Here is a 15,775-nt window from a genome sequence, read left to right on the forward strand (position 1 = left end):
TGAATGTGACGAATCCCTTTTGTGTTACCACAAACCAAAAAAAATGAGAGTCATTGGACGGGTCGGCCAATCCCCCAATCATCTTTTCTCGTTAGCTACCTAGGTAAGGTACATAACTGTGAAGGGATCAGTAATTCTAAGACTGACAGCCAGCTGGTTTATGTATTAGTGATAGGTGCAAGACGTATCCCAGATTACTGCGCAGGTGGCTGAGCTGAGACGCGTCGGCGGCCAGGCTTGCGGTGCAGAACAGCCTCGACCTTTTGCTCATACTCGAGTCTAGCTGCCTTGCCAAGGTCGTCATAAGCCTATAGTCTAGTTAGTTTATATGATAATCAGAATAGAGGCATGAAGCGGGCAATCTTACGTGGCGTTCTACATCCGGCAGCTTGAGCCATTCCTTGGAGATTTCCCTGGCGGCCTCGGCGAAGGGGCGGCCGGCATAGTCTCCGGTAGCCCATCGTGACCTCGTGAAGAGACTGAAGGGAGTGATGGGTCTCTTGGGTATACGGGGATCGCGAATGACTCTGACGGTGTTGGGTGTGGCAGGGTAATTGAATTTCCTCTTTAGGAGGTGACGAGCCTTATTGGCAGCAACAGTCTGTTCAGGAGTAAGGCTCTCTACCCAAGCGATATAGGCAGCATCATTCTTGGCCTTGTTCTGATGAACGGTGTTGCTAAGACGCTAATTATTGTTAGAACCTCGGTTAAGTTTATCATTGATATTATGGTAAGTTTACTAACCTCATGCTCCGAAGCTGGAAGATTCTTGTAAGCCTCAGCTATGCTCTTCATCCGATCCCGAAGGCCATCCGGGCTGACACTCCTGTCTTTGGTGTTCTCATATATGTAGACGGTCCATGGGGTATCAGGAAGTGGTTTCGGCTCCTCATATAGTGCCGTCTTCTTGAGCTCCTTTCTCTGAATCGCATTCTTCTTCTCTGGCGTCAATGGCGCGGCCTTCCTCTTTGGACGCTTAGATTTAGACTTGGAGCTCGCACTGGCCTTGGACTTGGCCTTGGTGGATTTGGCCTTGGAAGCTGTTGCCTTCCTGGTGGTTCCTTTGGTCGTCTTCGCCTTCGCTTTAGTTGTGCCCTTGGTAGACTTGGTAGATTTGGCCTTGGAGGTCTTGGTGGTGGCCTTAGAAGTGGTAGAACCCTTTGGTCGTCCGGCAGTTGCAAAACCCTTCACGAAACCACGACCATATCTAACGGTATGGGAAATGGGCCATGAAACCGCAATGCGGCGCGGTGCGGCAATGGAAGACGTAGAGACTAATCGCCTGATGGCGGCACGTCCAACAGACGACAGCATGGTGGGCAATCAACTTGTTGTTAAAATTTTCAATGCGGGATTGGATGAAATAGAAAAGTTCAAGAATTGCGGGTGGGCCTAGAGGGGCACCTGGCAGTGTTGAGATAGAGACTTCCAGTCGCAGTTCGGAACCATGTTTATTCCACAAGCGCGTTTAAAATGAGACAAATTTATGCAGCAGGTACGGGACCTTTACCTTTATGCCCTTAGTAGCTTTTGAGCTTTCCAATTTGTGCGATGTACGAAGTACTTATCTGCTATCGACTTATCTAGCCGACCCACCTGCAACCTACCCCACACCTAGGTAAAATTGTAGGTTAGGTAGTGCCTTAATGTGTGTGCCCTTACATAGGATGAGCCCGAACTTCGAAGAAGCCTTATGATGTACATAGCGAAACGTGATGGCGTCATGCATAGGTATATTGAGCCACAGGAACAGCTGACACGTGCAGGGTACATACGTCAATGTATTCATGCTTGAAGCCTCATTCAGCCACATCCATTTTTATTTTATTGATAACATAAGCATAAAGTACATCAATACAACCGAAACAGGCTTTCGAGCTAAAATAATGGAAATCAAATCTAAACTTGACTGAGCAAAGTCAAAATCACTTCATTTATCAGTTTATCAATTGCCTCCGTGCTACAATCTCCCCAAACGACCAAAATTTATCTACCGGTAAAATTCAGGTGCAGGAAACACTCGGACTTCGATAAACAAGGTGATCTTTCTATTAAGTCTGATCGTCTAACTGAAGCATTCCTTCGAGTCCTCTGGTAGCTCTCACCATTGTAGTGCGATCGAGCCGTACTATTAATAAAAAAAACCATGGCTCGGCTCAGAGACTCACGCTCACCAACTCCAGCAGGAAGCCAGCCATCCTCCAGAAGGCATCGCAGAGATGACGATAGAAGGGATCGAGACCGATTTCGGGACCGAGACCGGGATCGGGATCGTCGAGACTACGGACGCGATACAAGACGCTGGAGTCGCTCTCGGAGCCCCCACGATGTAAGATCTTACGGACCTACCAGATTTATCAATGTGTACCTTACTAACAATTGTTCGACTCAGCGTCGTAATCGCGACCGGGACCGCGACCGGGATAGAGACCATGACATCCGCCGCCGCGATCGTTCCGTAGACCGTCGAGATGACGACGACTATTATCGAGGTGCAAGAGACCGCAGGCGCTCGCGTGATCGCCTTGCAGATAGGGAAATAGATCGCTCCAATCAGCCTCGCCGGCGCAGAAGCCGTGACCGTGATGGTGATAGAGATCACCGAAGCAGGCGAGACGACTCCCGTGATCGAGGCAGAGGACGACGCGAAGGTACTGCTGACTCTCATCCGCGCAGTAGGCGAGGTGATAGCCGCGAGCGCGGCGCGGCTCCAAACGATACCAACAAAGCGAAGCCATCAGATGTACGTTCCGTAGGCCCCTTGTATTTTATTGTATTTTACTATGAATCAGATACTTATACGTGTTCACAGGTGGAATCAAAGCCAAAGCCTGCTCCAGCCCAGTCTGACACCGACAAAAAGGCCGAACGCCTCGCCAAGTTGGCAGCATGGAAAAAAAAGCAGGAGGAGAAGGAGAAGGAGAAGCAAAAAGAGCCGACCCCAGGTGGAACTCGGAAACTTCTCGCAGAGATGGACGAAAAGGCTAATACTGCGCCCTCCAACACGACACCTATAGGAGTTTCTCCGACGCCAATATCACCCGCCGACACGCAGGCTGCCTCACCAACCACCCCATACGCCGGTAAATTTGATCCCAAAGCTATTGCCAAAAAATCTGCCCCTAAAGCGCACTCAACTATCACGCCTAAGCTAGGTGCCGTTGCGGGCCAACAGCCATCTATAACCCTTAATGCGGGAGCACAGGCCTCAAATGGTGAGTACCCCCGCCGATATTTCTCTGGCCAAGTTGCTGACAGTATTACCCAAGCGTCTGCTCTTCCGCAAAGCAGAGCAAAAACGAGTGGTTTCGGTTTCCACAAACAAAATGCGGAAACTGAGAAAGTTCCTCAGAAGCGAAAGTTGATACTGGATGAAGAAGAGACGTCAGACAGAAAACTTGCTAAGCTACCCTCCTTACCCCTCAGTGACGTTGATGATACACCCTATGCGAATCAGGACGAAGAGGAAGACGACGATGCTGATCCTTTCGCTGGTGATGAAGAGGAAGAAGCCGCCGCAGCCCGAGCAGCTCAAGAGAGGCGGGAGGAGCGTATCGCGCAAGAGAACGCACAGCAGACAACGGAAATGCAGGTTGATCAAGAGGGAGCAGTAGCCCCCGAAACCAATGGTATCGCCCAGAATAACCAACCGGATGATGTTATGGAAGTTGATGAGGATGATGTTGATCCTCTAGACGCTTTCATGAACGGCCTCGAGACAAAGCCTGCTACTACTAATTCACGTCCTAAAGCAAGCCTTGGCCAGGGTAAAGATTTACAAGAGCCAGAAGCGTATTTTAGCGACGATGGGTATGACTATCGAAATGAGAATGTGGATCCTGATTCGTTCTTGGCCATCGCGGCGAAAGCTCGCAAGAAGAAAGACATCCCATCAGTTGACTACAGCAAACTTGACCTGGACCCTGTCCGAAAGAATTTCTGGGTCGAACCATCTGAGTTGGCAGAGATGACAGACGTCGAGTTAGCGGACCTGCGCGTTGAACTAGATGGTATCAAGGTATCTGGTAAGGACGTACCAAAGCCTGTTCAAAAATGGTCTCAATGTGCGCTTTCACGGAAAACGCTCGATATTATTGACAGCTTAGGATATGAAAAGCCTACGCCGATCCAAATGCAAGCATTTCCTACGATCATGTCTGGTCGAGACGTTATCGGTGTGGCAAAGACCGGTTCGGGAAAAACACTCGCTTTCCTATTGCCTATGTTCCGGCATATTAAGGATCAGCGGCCTCTCAAGGAGAACGAGGGCCCTATCGGTTTAATCATGACTCCTACTCGTGAACTAGCTACTCAGATTTTCAGGGACTGCAAACCGTTCCTTAAGTCCATGAATCTTCGCGCAGTCTGCGCATATGGTGGCGCGCCCATCAAAGATCATATCGCGGAGTTAAAGAGAGGCGCAGAAGTTGTGGTTTGTACCCCAGGTCGTATGATTGACCTGCTGGCAGCCAACCAAGGTCGCGTAACTAACTTAAAGAGGGTTACTTACGTCGTCCTCGACGAGGCAGACAGAATGTTTGATATGGGTTTCGAGCCTCAGGTAATGAAGATCTTCGCGAATATGCGACCCGACCGCCAGACAATCCTTTTCTCGGCCACCATGCCTCGTATCATGGACGCGCTAGCTAAGAAAGTGTTGAATAATCCCGTAGAGATTACCGTAGGAGGGAAGAGCGTTGTGGCCCCTGAAATCACGCAAGTTGTCGAGATCCGGGAGGAAAACACTAAATTCGTTCGCCTCCTCGAGCTTTTGGGCGAGCTTTACGACATAGACGAGGATGCTCGAGCACTAATATTTGTAGACCGCCAGGAGAAGGCAGATGATTTACTAAAGGAACTGTTGCGCAAAGGCTATCCTTGCATGTCAATTCACGGTGGAAAGGACCAGATAGACAGAGACTCGACCATCATAGATTTCAAAGCTGGAGTTATCCCGGTCCTGATCGCGACGTCTGTGGCGGCCCGTGGTCTCGATGTCAAGCAACTCAAACTGGTCGTCAATTACGATGCCCCGAATCATCTCGAAGATTATGTGCACCGTGCAGGCCGTACCGGTCGTGCTGGCAACAAAGGAACAGCAGTCACGTTTATAACGAGAGAGCAAGAGAACTGCGCGCCGGGAATCGCAAAGGCCCTAGAGCAAAGTGGACAAGAAGTCCCAGCGGAGCTGGATGAAATGCGTAAAGCATTTAGGGACAAGGTGAAATCCGGCAAAGCCAAAGATCAATCTGGGTTTGGCGGCAAAGGATTGGAGAGGCTTGACCAGGAGAGAGAAGCAGCCCGACTCAGAGAGCGAAAATCTCATCGGACAGAAGGCGACGAGGAAGAGGAAAAGAAGGAGGAGAAAAAGGGCGAGGACAAGAAGGGCGACAAGGCGTTGTCGGCTATTCAAACAGCTGCCTCGGGTATCATCTCCCGCGACGCTGCTACTCCCAAGATCGATCTCGAACCAAAGTTTACTATTCACAAAAGGGAAGATGCTGCGCCACCTGCTAGCGCTAACAATCCTTTGGATAAGGTGTCTTCTGCGATCAACGCCATCAATGCTCGTTTGGGCCGCACAGGCCAGCTGAGACCAGGTCAACCGATCGACAACAAAGGCCCAGATGCAGGTGCATTCCATGCAACTCTTGAAATTAACGACTTCCCACAAAAAGCACGTTGGGCCGTCACTAACAGAACTAATGTCGCCAAAATTCTTGAAGCCACTGGAACGTCCATTACCAACAAGGGAACGTTCTATCGACCTGGGCAGGAGGTACCACCTGACGGTGAACCCAAGCTTTACATTCTGGTGGAAGGCGATACTGAGCTGATGGTGGCTAACGCCATGGCTGAGCTCACTCGCTTGCTCAAGGAGGGTACCATTGCGGCCGCTGATGCGGACAACAGGGCTCCTATTGGTGGTAGGTATACTGTTACTTAGAAGAAGCGTGACATCGGGTGTCCTATGGTATATTATCGTGAACTCGGAGCGCTACTGTACTTGTTTACGAGAGGATTTTGTTTGGCGTTTGGCAGATTGAAGGATAGGGCAGACGTACACAGTCAAATCGAATGAAGTGTTGCTAAATAATCTTTTCAATATTAACACGGATAAATCAATACACCAGCGCCGTATTTATGTACCTAATCTAATTATGAATTCTTGCGTTTGCTGCCTCATCAGCGTCCCGCTGCCTTACTTCATTATTGCTAACTTCCTTGAGCACCTCATTACGCGTCTGCTTCTTCTGTGCAGCCAGCTGTGTGCCCAGCTTTCCCGTAGATTTTGAGGCTGCAGCATTTGCCCTTGCCTGTAAAATGCAAGTTCAAAATATATTAGTTATACGACTTTTGAGTCTGTTTGGGGGGGGGGAGGGTAACAGAGGTGGAAGATGTGCTTACCTCGGCAGCTTCGGCAGCTCGTCTCCGAGCCTCCTCCGCGTTGCTGTTGTCCACCGGCTTTTGAGAGTTTCCGCCCAAGGTCCGGGGCGGACCGCTGACCGAAGCCGGGACCGAGGAGCGCTCCGGCTGAGGCGGGGCGGAACCGAGGACGCGGCCTGGCTGGGAGAAGTTGTCACTTTCCGACTTGCCACAGATATTTCCCATCTTTAACTTTTTTATAAGGTAACTGGCGCCGGCGGTAGGGAACGACCGGTCCCGGTAGGTAAGGTCTCTTCTAGAGTTTAGACTTAACCTGATCTGATCTGATCTTGTTGCGGGATTGTTATTATTCTTAATTTTTTTAATTTTTTTTCTCGGACGTTCTTTTTGTTTTTAAGGTTGATGAAACTAGGAGTTTACGTTATAAGGCGGATTGGTTAGTTTGGCTAAAACGGTTGTGCAGATAAAACGCGGGACGGGTGTTTCCTCCCATGTGACGTGACAGGCTGGCTGCAGGGCGTTGCCAATTGATGGTTGAGGCTCAAAAAAGAACAACTGTAATGCAAGAGTTTAGGTAAGCTGCCTTAAATTTATACGCCTGTCAAAATGTGCTCCTAGGACCCTGAAAGCTAAGGTGGGGACTAGAGGGGTGAGGTAGGTACCAAGGTGTATCTACATAATTTATACAACACATTGGAAGAATCAATGCTGATGGACATTCTAATGAATGTACTAGGTAAGTAGATAGAAGTGTGTAAGAGGTAGCTAGCTACCTACCTGGTATGCGCGCATTGTACAATACAGGTACTCAAATATCTTCAACCTCTCATTTTAACTATATACACATGTATGTAGGTACCTAGGTACATAATATGCCTTAAACATGTGCCTGTAACGGAAACCGGCCCACCATGGGACAAGAACCTTGATGGCCATTTTGGGCTCTACATAGTACGCCATGCTGACTATGTACAATAACGCGGGCTGCGTGGTACGCACAGAGGTGTGGCCCCCACACAGGCACTTTCTAACAAATCCACGGCCATTCATTGGTGAAAACCAACGTCAGCACCAAAAAGCGCAGCCAAATCCTGCGCTTGGGCCAACATAACAGATGCACGAAGAAAGAAGGCACAAAGCCCAGGCCTTTGTTTGCGGTTCAAACAGAAGGGACGAGGAAAGGGGGGAGTGAAGGAGGTATAATAAACATCTAATCATAAGGAAGTTACCAGTTTCCATAAGGTTTATTGTTGCTATACCTCGGTGTCTCTTGACTAAAAAAAAGAAAAAAAAAAGAAAAAAAAGATCAGAAGGTGCAGCTATTGCAAAGTACCGCAACTTTGTCACAACCCGTCCATCAAGGTTCTCAACCCTCGAACTGGATTCAGCCCATTTGCCCACACCACCCTTTCTGCCTCTTAACCTCTTTTTTTTTTTTTTTTTTTCTTTTTTTACGAACCAGACGAAGAGCCTCAATTCGTAATATTCCGTGCGGCCGGTGTCGATCTATCTCCTAACCCCAGTTCTCATAACCCGTTGGCGCACTAGCCAATACTGATCCCATTATCCATACTAGAAACTTCAACTTTTTTCACCCAACCCATAACCGCAGATTGTTTGACAGAAAAGCTGTCGGCTTAGACTCTTCTCCCGTAACGGGTCATGTTTTGTCGGACTATCCGCCATGATTATGTATGGAGGCATGGACGATTCTGTCGATCCTAATGATGCCACCACTTACGACCTCCCTCCTCTTACATCGTCACCCTCAATGGAAAGGCTCACTAGCTCAGTAACGCCTAATTCTCACAATTTCGACAACATATTTTCATTTGGTCCATCTTCTTCTCTTGATACCGTTGAGCCTTCATCACTAGATCTCCATCATACATCTCACGATGATACTTGCCTGGATAAGTGCGTAGGCACCCTGAACCCTCTGGGGATTCATCGAAATCCGTATGGCCCGTCTTTCCCTCCGAGATCCCGGTTTACCGTCTCGGCTTTCACATACCCTTACCATCTACCGGAGAACAATACCTTCCAGCAATCGATGCCGCAATTCAACCATTTATATCCGGATCCTTTTCCCGACATGGGCTTGAAGTATGGCTTAAATCAAGATATCAGGCCAGGACATCATGGCTCTTTCAGCGAATCACTCCTCGGCAACAACTTCAACACTGCGGACTTGGGGCTTCCACAGTGTCCTGTTCCTGACGACTGCGCTTCCGTGAATTGTAGCAAATTTTCGTGCTCAAGCGACTGCTGCTCCACCCAAGTCTGCCAAGAAGAGGAATGCTCAGGAGATGGTACCCCTTGCGATGACTTGCACTGCTTCGACAGTACGGCGCAAACTTTAGAAGATATATGGGCTCTGAACCAAGGCTGGAATAATCCCGTACCATCAGAGTTAGCCTCGAGTTCGCACAATCAACATTGCAGCCACACGAATACCGAGCACGACGTTGCCATCACCTTGAGAGACTTAAGGGCACCGGGTGCTTTAAGTTCCCCACAGCAGCAACATGAGTTCCAACAACAGTTCGAATGTCGCTTCCTTGATACACCTGAGCACCAACTAGGCGCCGCTCAACAACTCTCTTTGCCCGTCCACTCTCATCCAAGCTTGTCATGTACCCCTGAATTAGATTCAATACCGACTCCTACGAATGAACCTTTTAATGGAGTTGAAGGTACATCTCAACTCGTATGCCAGTGGATAATATCTCCAGGAGGAGAGGGCAAAGAGATCTGCGGTCATGTTTGCAAGGATAGCTATTCCCTTCATGAGCACCTATGCAGCGACCACGTCTCCTTGCTGACAAGCAAGACGAAATATCTATGTCTCTGGCAAGGTTGCCCCCGCCGGGGTGACCAAGTGTTTGCCTCTCGTAACAAGCTACGGCGCCACCTTGCAACACACACTGCTTGTAAGTTGGACCCAGTCATCTATCAATAAAAGTACTAACGGAGGGACAAGACAAACCGCATAAGTGCGCAATATGCGGCGAAGGATTTTCAGCACAGCAGGCCCTCGACCAACATGTTAGAACGCACACGGGTGAGACGCCATACAAGTGCGACTTCGAAGGTTGTGGCAAGTCTTTCAAGCAGAAGAGTGCTCTAAGTACGTACCTTCTCGTTTCTGCCCTACCAAACAGTAATCTAACCCAAGGCAGCTATGCATAAGCGCACTCATACCGGTGAGAAGCCGTTAGAATGTGACATATGCGGCAAGTGCTTCTGCGAATCCTCCAACCTCTCGAAACATCGGAAGACGCACAACCCGGATTACAAATTCAAATGCGACGAGCCCGGCTGTACAAGCCAGTTCATCCGAATCGACCAGCTACGAAGACATCAGGCCAGACACGAGAGGCCGAAGAAAAAGCAGAAGACCCGGATAGCGGCAGGCCCAACGATATGGCCTTTGTCGCCGGAGACACCGCGGGACACCGTCTTGGAGCAGGAGTCTTCTATACAAGCTTAGGAGCCTTGCTTGGATGTATCCTTATCTTACATTTGCTTAGGAACGAGGTACGAAGCAAAGAGTGAAGTGCATTTTGAGAGGCTCTCGGTCAGTGAGAGCAATATGATTGGGTGTTTAGCATTTTGAGAGATTTAGGAGTAAGTGACCCAGAGAGGTCAGGATTATAGGCGGAAAACTTAGGGACACCATACATAGGAGCGTTTAAAAGCGGGAGCAGGAGCGGTAGCGATTCCATCCATCACATTTAGCGGCTTGTTAAATTAACGTACAGGTTTACAGTCTCGTGTAAACTGGAAGAGCGAATGAAGCTCATGGACATAGTCACATAGGTGTCTTCTGAAGACAATAACATACCCATCCAAGTATATAATATTTTTGTTTTGTTGTGAAGGCTTGATTCATACCAGTAAAGCAGGATTATTTATTCTATCCAGTAAGCAGAGTTATGTCATAACTCGATGTTATGGTTAGTATTAGGTAGCATCCAAACTCGATTCTAAAGGGGGGTCAGAACTGGCTAACATTCCGGCGCTTGAGAAGTCTTTAGTGAAATCGTAGCGAACCAATATCCTACACATATAAGAGGTGTCCCTTGAGTGACCGTCGGATACGTAAGTTGGTAAATATTGGTTAGGTATGAACGGGGAGTCATTAAATACCTACCTAGGTAGGTAGCTAACTATTGCTGGTGTTCTGTTCTGACCTTTGGAACTTGCTTTCAATGTGAGTGAGTCTCGTTAATACTATATGCCCAGGTGCATACCTTGGGTACTTTATATTCAAGTATAGCGTGTCTGATCTTGTCTTGAATATCTTATCGTACCAACCAACGTGGAAGCTAGTTACTTACATAGTATAGATCCATTTGTGTTTGCCTAGCACGCCGCTGGTTGGATCTAATGGTATAGAATTTAACATAGACTCTCTCTCTCTCCCCCCCCCCTCATTCTGGCAGTGGTATGGATGAAGGTCATACTCTCTCAACTTATTTTACTGGTCACTATCTAAATTTACCCTGGTATTTCCAACCTCATGAATAAATTTCCACGCCTTCCTTTCGGGGCTCTGACAACTCCCTAGACGATGTAGCTATTTATTACCTTCCTCGGCAAGAATAAAAAGGACGAAATTTGATCTCTATGAGGAGGAAAGACGTTCCCTAGTTACTAATTTATAGCAGAAAGGATAATTGTCATCATGTTTGCTAGCAACTCCTCAATATGTTAGCAGTAATTTAACTCCTAGTTATGCCCATCTCAAGTTAGTCAGACTCGATCCATGGTAGAAGTAAAGTAATACGTTTCCTTGATTCAAGTAGACAATCGTTCGAGTTCTACGATTTAGCATATCACGTAGGACTCAATCAAGCCGTAAAAAGAACTTTTGTTTTGTTCAGCGCCCGAAGGCAAGTCTTTTTGCATTGGGCAGCGACATTGACTGCGAAGTGTGACCTCGTAAACACCTATGAACCGAAAAAGCCGTGTGATGCCATGCAAATATCAAGGATTCCTCTTTTTTTGGAATGACCACGACGCCCGTCTACCACCTCGAAAAAAGCGTCCGCGTTCTCCCCTTTCCCACAACCGAACATTATTTCATTTAAGCAGCCTATGATGCCCGCCTACGTCAGCTTTATATTCTTCTTAAGACTTGAGGAAACACTAGGTAGTAGATAGACAGATAGGTAGCTAGACAGATACATAGATAGATAGAAATATTCCCCCACTCCTGGCTAATTGAAGTTGTATACCGGCTGGGGCGGATTCTGGATTTTTCAGCGTACCTTGACAGCGTACTTGCGCTGGGGGAAGTGCGAAGTTCGCTTGCGCGTCTTCTCAAGGGTCTTGGCCTTCTCTTCAGGCGATAGTCGGCGACGGATGGCGCGGGTCTGCTTGGGTCGGAGGTCCAGAGGGAGGTACTTCTTGTTCTTGTAGAACAGGCGTAGCTGTGATCGTTGCTTGAGGTTCACGACTGTGAGGACGCGGGCAATGGACTTTCGGAGGTCGTGGCTGGAGAGTAGGGAGGTATGATTAGCGACGAAAAATTCTTATGCACAATTTGCCTTTTCCTTCACTCTTGTGACTGTGACTACAGCGGGGGATAGGCTCAGGGGGGAGGCTCAAAAATTTCGTAATAAGACGGGAATGATAAATCGGATCGTTATGATGTGCACGTACATCTTGTTGAGTTTGCTGCCGCTAGAAACGACCTGTTGGATGCGGAGCTGACCGAGTTCGGTCTTGAGCTCACCCAGCGTCTTGAGCAAGTCCTCCTTGCTCTTGTTCCAGAGCTGACCCGTCTTGACCTTGGAAGTCGACTATAACGAACAATTCAATTAGCGACAATAATTCGACATTTTTTAATGTTCGTGACGTGTGCGACGGTGGCACTCATTGGAAAATTCGACTTACCATCTTGAATGGCTAGATGTGTTAGTAACGAGTTGAGGTCGGTCTCCGGTAAACTTTCTTGAGGTTGTCTTGAAATTTCCGCCTAGAGAATTTGGTAGACTACTTGGAAGAATTGATTTGGTCGCAGTAGGGTTGTGGGCTGGAAAAGTTTGGTCAGGTGACCCGATAATCTAAAAAGGTCCCGCTTTTATCCAGCTAGACGAGCGGCAGTCCTTAAGATTTAAATACGTACCTCACTAGCCACATTACCTACGTGCACAGCCACCCTAAAACTGCATGTGCCCTCCAGTCTGCTGCAGCCCCGAAAATCCCAAAGACCTGACATGCATCAATGGATGGAAATGTCCATACATAATCCATGTACTTCGTACCTAATACCTGAACATCACAACCTGTTACCAAGCGCATTATCGTCATCAACATACCACTCGCACAAGCTGCATAAGCGCTTTCCAATCCTGTTAGTCTTACGACCTATACGAATTCTCTCTTCAAAAGTATTACTTAGTACCATTCGCTTATTACTTTGTTACTGCATGTAGTAGTGCTAGTTACCTACCTGTTTCTAGCTTTCGGGAACGTTATCCTACCTCATTACGAACTTAGCTTTTTGAATGGGACGTTCGCATTAAAAGACGCCCACTGCGCAACTTCTCGCCAACAAGTCTACTTCGGCGATGGTTAGTTATTTTAGAACTCGACCTTGATATCCGACTTCCAAATTTCAATTTCCAGATATGGCAGCGCCAACAGGAAATCAGGGCTGGGCCCAATTGCGCCAGCAAGCTCGAAGCTTGGAGTCCCAGGTAATAGATACAGCAACCAGGCGCAAACCCAAGGCAGTACTGACTTTATAATTCGTAGACGGAAACGTTATTTCATACGTATTCACAATTCTCGACTGTCCCTAATATTCCGGCAAAGCCGACTAAAGAGGAACGGGAGACGGAAGCCAAGCTAGAGGAGATACTCAACAAGGTAGAGCCGCACCATCCGCATAACATAGAAACCCGTTGAGCTATGAAGTATTGGCTAGCTAGCTAACCGCTATCTAAAAGAGAGAAAACCTCGTCAACCAACTTGCGCGCCTCCTAGATTCCGAAGCGAGCCTTACCTCTTCCGCCCTGAAGCAGAATAACCTGTCCCTCCTACGCGAGAAGCTCGCCGAGCACAGACGAGACCTCGGGCGGCTACGATCTAGCCTGCAAGAGGCAAGGAACCGCGCGAACCTGCTGTCCAACGTCCGAGACGACATCCAGACGTACCGGGCGAACAACCCCGAAGCCGCCGAGGCCGAGTACATGCTGGACGAGCGCAACCGCATCGACAACAGCCACAACATGGTCGACAGCGTCCTGAGCCAGGCCTACGCCACCAACGAGAGCTTCATCGCGCAGCGGGAAACCCTCGCCAGCATCAACCGGAGGATCACCATGGCCGCGAGCCAAGTCCCCGGCCTGAACACCTTGATCGGCAAGATCACGGCGCGGAAGCGGCGAGACAGCTTTATCATGGGGGGCTTTATCGCCTTCTGCTTCGTCGTCTTTTGGTTCTTCTTGTAGAGCGGCAAATAGCGAGGGGAAGACCAACTTAATATTCCTCTTCTTCTTCTTGTCTTCCTGAACTGGTGGCGGGAAATAAATAAATACCTTGGGCTCTTTTTTCGAGTTGCATTCCATTTTTCTTGCAAGGCGTTCCGGCTATTCGAGGGGAGACGAAAGTACGCTGTATAATATGAAGGGGATAAAATATACCAGAAAGTTGGCCATTGGCCGTTAGTCTATCGAATGGGCAGCGATGATTAATACCTACGACCGATATAGAGCAATTTAAGGGGAACACCTAAATCCTGAACGAGAGTTGCCTTGTGAATTGAGGAGCGGGTATCATTTTTTCTTTCTTCCTATTTATGGCGCGTAATAATTACATGAGTTGTTATCAGGCTTTCTTCGGGCTCCTGGCCTCGTCCAGAAGCCGCTGCACGGCCTTAACTAAGCCATCCCGTTCGTGATCCTCGCTCGGGCCACTGCCTGCCCACCGTATCCTGCAGTCGCCGTCCAGGAGGTACACGTACCCGACGCTTCTATTCAGGAGGCCCGTATTTTCGCGGATATCGTCGTTGATCCCCCTCCTCACGACGAAATACCGGTCCCAATTCGGCTCGCCGACGCGCTTCCGAATGCCGCCCATGAACAGCCGGATGAGCCAGGCCTTGAAGGCGTTCTCCTCGACGTTGAGCCAGACGCGCTGGGCCAGGTCCGCGTTCCGGGCGAGCAGGTCGTCGAGCGCCGGGTTGGCCTGCGCGGACACGAACGAGTTAATCTGGTTCTCGGCCCAGACGCTGCTGAAGACGGAGACGACGGAGATGCGGCCGCGCAGGGCGGGCGTCGTGTCGCGCGGCTTGCGGTCCGTTTTGGACAGCGTCCGCCCGTGCAGGTTCGGGAAGAACAGCGACACGTCCCGCTTGAAGGGCCGCGGCGGCGGGTAGAACGTCTTGCCGTTGTGGAAGCGCAGGTTGCCCCAGTCTCGGAAGTATGGCCGCGAGATCTTGCTCACCCTGTTTCGCCCGGGGGAGGTTAGAGGTTAGCTAAAAACTACTACCCCGCCAAACGGGTTGTGGTTAATTGAGAGGGGAGAGGGAAGAGGGAAGAGGGGGAGGGATAGGGAGGGGCATATATATATATGTGTGTGTGTGTATAAGTGTGTGTGAGTGTGAGTGTGCCATACAATTCCTTTCGCCTCTCCAGATGCCTATCGTAGTTTACAAAGTCATCGCGACGCTGCCTGAGGGTGCGGTTGTCTATACCCGTGTTCTCGCCCGGCCTGGGTGGGTTCGGCATGCCTATCGGCCGGCTCAGCGGCTTGGGTGTGAACTGTTCGGTCCGCTTGCCGTATGATCTCGGAGCATCTGCTAACGGGGAAGGTGGTATAACTTTGGGCGGCGCCGGGTCCGAACCCGGTGAGGCCGGTGAGACCGGTGCCCCGAGCTTCGTTGGTTGGTTATCCGTAGCGGGCTTTGGACCTTGCTCTGCCAGCAAGCGGTACGACGTACTAAAACCTCTCGACTGGCAGAGCATGCACAGAAGCCCCGGTCTACGGGCAAGCAGCATAGTTCGGGACATATCAAGCTACCTATAATAATAATACATTTTAATTAATAAAAAGGTACGAGCTGAGGCCGAGTGGGTAATGCCGTTAGCATCACACGACTTGGGTACGAATTTCAATGTTCTAAGTGAGTTTTTATTTAAGGCTGAAGCTAAAAAAAATAAAAATAAAAATAAAAATAAAAAAGTACCAAAAAAGATTACCTAAGTGGCATGAATCATGCGTCGCGGTGCACCTGCAGGAACGCAGCCTAGTGGATCCCAGTAATACGGTCATCCAATTGGCAGCGGGGTTTAGAGTTCACGGCGGCGGCCACAATCGGCTTCCCCAGATTCCGGAAAGCGACGGCACAAAGTGGGGGAATTGGGAAAGTTAC

At 49.1% G+C, this 15,775-nt stretch overlaps 7 protein-coding genes across 7 annotated transcripts; 3 read left to right on the plus strand and 4 right to left on the minus strand.

Annotated features, from left to right (window-relative positions):
* Window positions 1-194: 194 nt before the first annotated feature.
* Window positions 195-1,314, minus strand: F4812DRAFT_460403 (uncharacterized protein; the record flags this gene model as incomplete). Its single annotated transcript, XM_047937683.1, has 3 exons — window positions 195-308; window positions 368-685; window positions 745-1,314. The coding sequence occupies 3 exons, from the start codon at window positions 1,312-1,314 to the stop codon at window positions 195-197; spliced, it is 1,002 nt and encodes a 333-aa protein (XP_047789160.1).
* A 580-nt stretch (window positions 1,315-1,894) lies between these two features.
* Window positions 1,895-6,087, plus strand: F4812DRAFT_433036 (P-loop containing nucleoside triphosphate hydrolase protein). Its single transcript, XM_047934590.1, has 4 exons — window positions 1,895-2,329; window positions 2,393-2,743; window positions 2,813-3,215; window positions 3,270-6,087. Exons 1-4 carry the CDS (start codon window positions 2,147-2,149, stop codon window positions 5,945-5,947), a joined length of 3,615 nt encoding a protein of 1,204 aa, XP_047789161.1. The 5' UTR covers window positions 1,895-2,146; the 3' UTR covers window positions 5,948-6,087.
* A 68-nt stretch (window positions 6,088-6,155) lies between these two features.
* F4812DRAFT_460405 (uncharacterized protein) lies at window positions 6,156-6,612 on the minus strand (the record flags this gene model as incomplete). The annotated part of the gene is made up of 2 exons (XM_047937684.1): window positions 6,156-6,317; window positions 6,409-6,612. The coding sequence occupies 2 exons, from the start codon at window positions 6,610-6,612 to the stop codon at window positions 6,156-6,158; spliced, it is 366 nt and encodes a 121-aa protein (XP_047789162.1).
* Window positions 6,613-7,754: 1,142 nt separating this feature from the next.
* Window positions 7,755-10,002, plus strand: F4812DRAFT_68658 (uncharacterized protein). The gene is made up of 3 exons (XM_047939313.1): window positions 7,755-9,320; window positions 9,371-9,517; window positions 9,570-10,002. Exons 1-3 carry the CDS (start codon window positions 8,072-8,074, stop codon window positions 9,878-9,880), a joined length of 1,707 nt encoding a protein of 568 aa, XP_047789163.1. The 5' UTR covers window positions 7,755-8,071; the 3' UTR covers window positions 9,881-10,002.
* Window positions 10,003-11,654: 1,652 nt separating this feature from the next.
* On the minus strand, window positions 11,655-12,274 carry F4812DRAFT_460407 (60S ribosomal protein L35; the record flags this gene model as incomplete). Its single annotated transcript, XM_047937685.1, has 3 exons — window positions 11,655-11,889; window positions 12,058-12,197; window positions 12,263-12,274. The coding sequence occupies 3 exons, from the start codon at window positions 12,272-12,274 to the stop codon at window positions 11,655-11,657; spliced, it is 387 nt and encodes a 128-aa protein (XP_047789164.1).
* Window positions 12,275-13,028: 754 nt separating this feature from the next.
* F4812DRAFT_460408 (V-snare-domain-containing protein) lies at window positions 13,029-13,853 on the plus strand (the record flags this gene model as incomplete). The annotated part of the gene is made up of 3 exons (XM_047937686.1): window positions 13,029-13,097; window positions 13,156-13,269; window positions 13,350-13,853. The coding sequence occupies 3 exons, from the start codon at window positions 13,029-13,031 to the stop codon at window positions 13,851-13,853; spliced, it is 687 nt and encodes a 228-aa protein (XP_047789165.1).
* A 246-nt stretch (window positions 13,854-14,099) lies between these two features.
* On the minus strand, window positions 14,100-15,589 carry F4812DRAFT_68735 (ATP10 protein-domain-containing protein). Its single transcript, XM_047939314.1, has 2 exons — window positions 15,019-15,589; window positions 14,100-14,848 (listed from the first exon to the last, which is right to left on the minus strand). Exons 1-2 carry the CDS (start codon window positions 15,411-15,413, stop codon window positions 14,230-14,232), a joined length of 1,014 nt encoding a protein of 337 aa, XP_047789166.1. The 5' UTR covers window positions 15,414-15,589; the 3' UTR covers window positions 14,100-14,229.
* Window positions 15,590-15,775: the final 186 nt, after the last annotated feature.

This window comes from Daldinia caldariorum (genome assembly GCF_022478825.1).
Source record: "Daldinia caldariorum strain CBS 122874 unplaced genomic scaffold F4812scaffold_11, whole genome shotgun sequence".
In the NCBI taxonomy this organism is placed as follows: Eukaryota; Fungi; Ascomycota; class Sordariomycetes; order Xylariales; family Hypoxylaceae; genus Daldinia; species Daldinia caldariorum.

Excerpts from the sequence above, each read along its gene's own strand:
- F4812DRAFT_433036 (XM_047934590.1), top strand. The coding sequence starts at position 2,147 with ATGGCTCGGCTCAGAGACTCACGCTCACCAACTCCAGCAGGAAGCCAG. Across the intron at positions 2,330-2,392 it reads GCTCTCGGAGCCCCCACGAT|CGTCGTAATCGCGACCGGGA; the intron begins GTAAGATCTTAC and ends TGTTCGACTCAG. Across the intron at positions 2,744-2,812 it reads ACAAAGCGAAGCCATCAGAT|GTGGAATCAAAGCCAAAGCC; the intron begins GTACGTTCCGTA and ends ACGTGTTCACAG.
- F4812DRAFT_68658 (XM_047939313.1), top strand. The coding sequence starts at position 8,072 with ATGATTATGTATGGAGGCATGGACGATTCTGTCGATCCTAATGATGCC. Across the intron at positions 9,321-9,370 it reads CCTTGCAACACACACTGCTT|ACAAACCGCATAAGTGCGCA; the intron begins GTAAGTTGGACC and ends CGGAGGGACAAG. Across the intron at positions 9,518-9,569 it reads CAAGCAGAAGAGTGCTCTAA|CTATGCATAAGCGCACTCAT; the intron begins GTACGTACCTTC and ends AACCCAAGGCAG.
- F4812DRAFT_68735 (XM_047939314.1), bottom strand. The coding sequence starts at position 15,413 with ATGTCCCGAACTATGCTGCTTGCCCGTAGACCGGGGCTTCTGTGCATG. Across the intron at positions 14,849-15,018 it reads CTGGAGAGGCGAAAGGAATT|GGTGAGCAAGATCTCGCGGC; the intron begins GTATGGCACACT and ends CGGGCGAAACAG.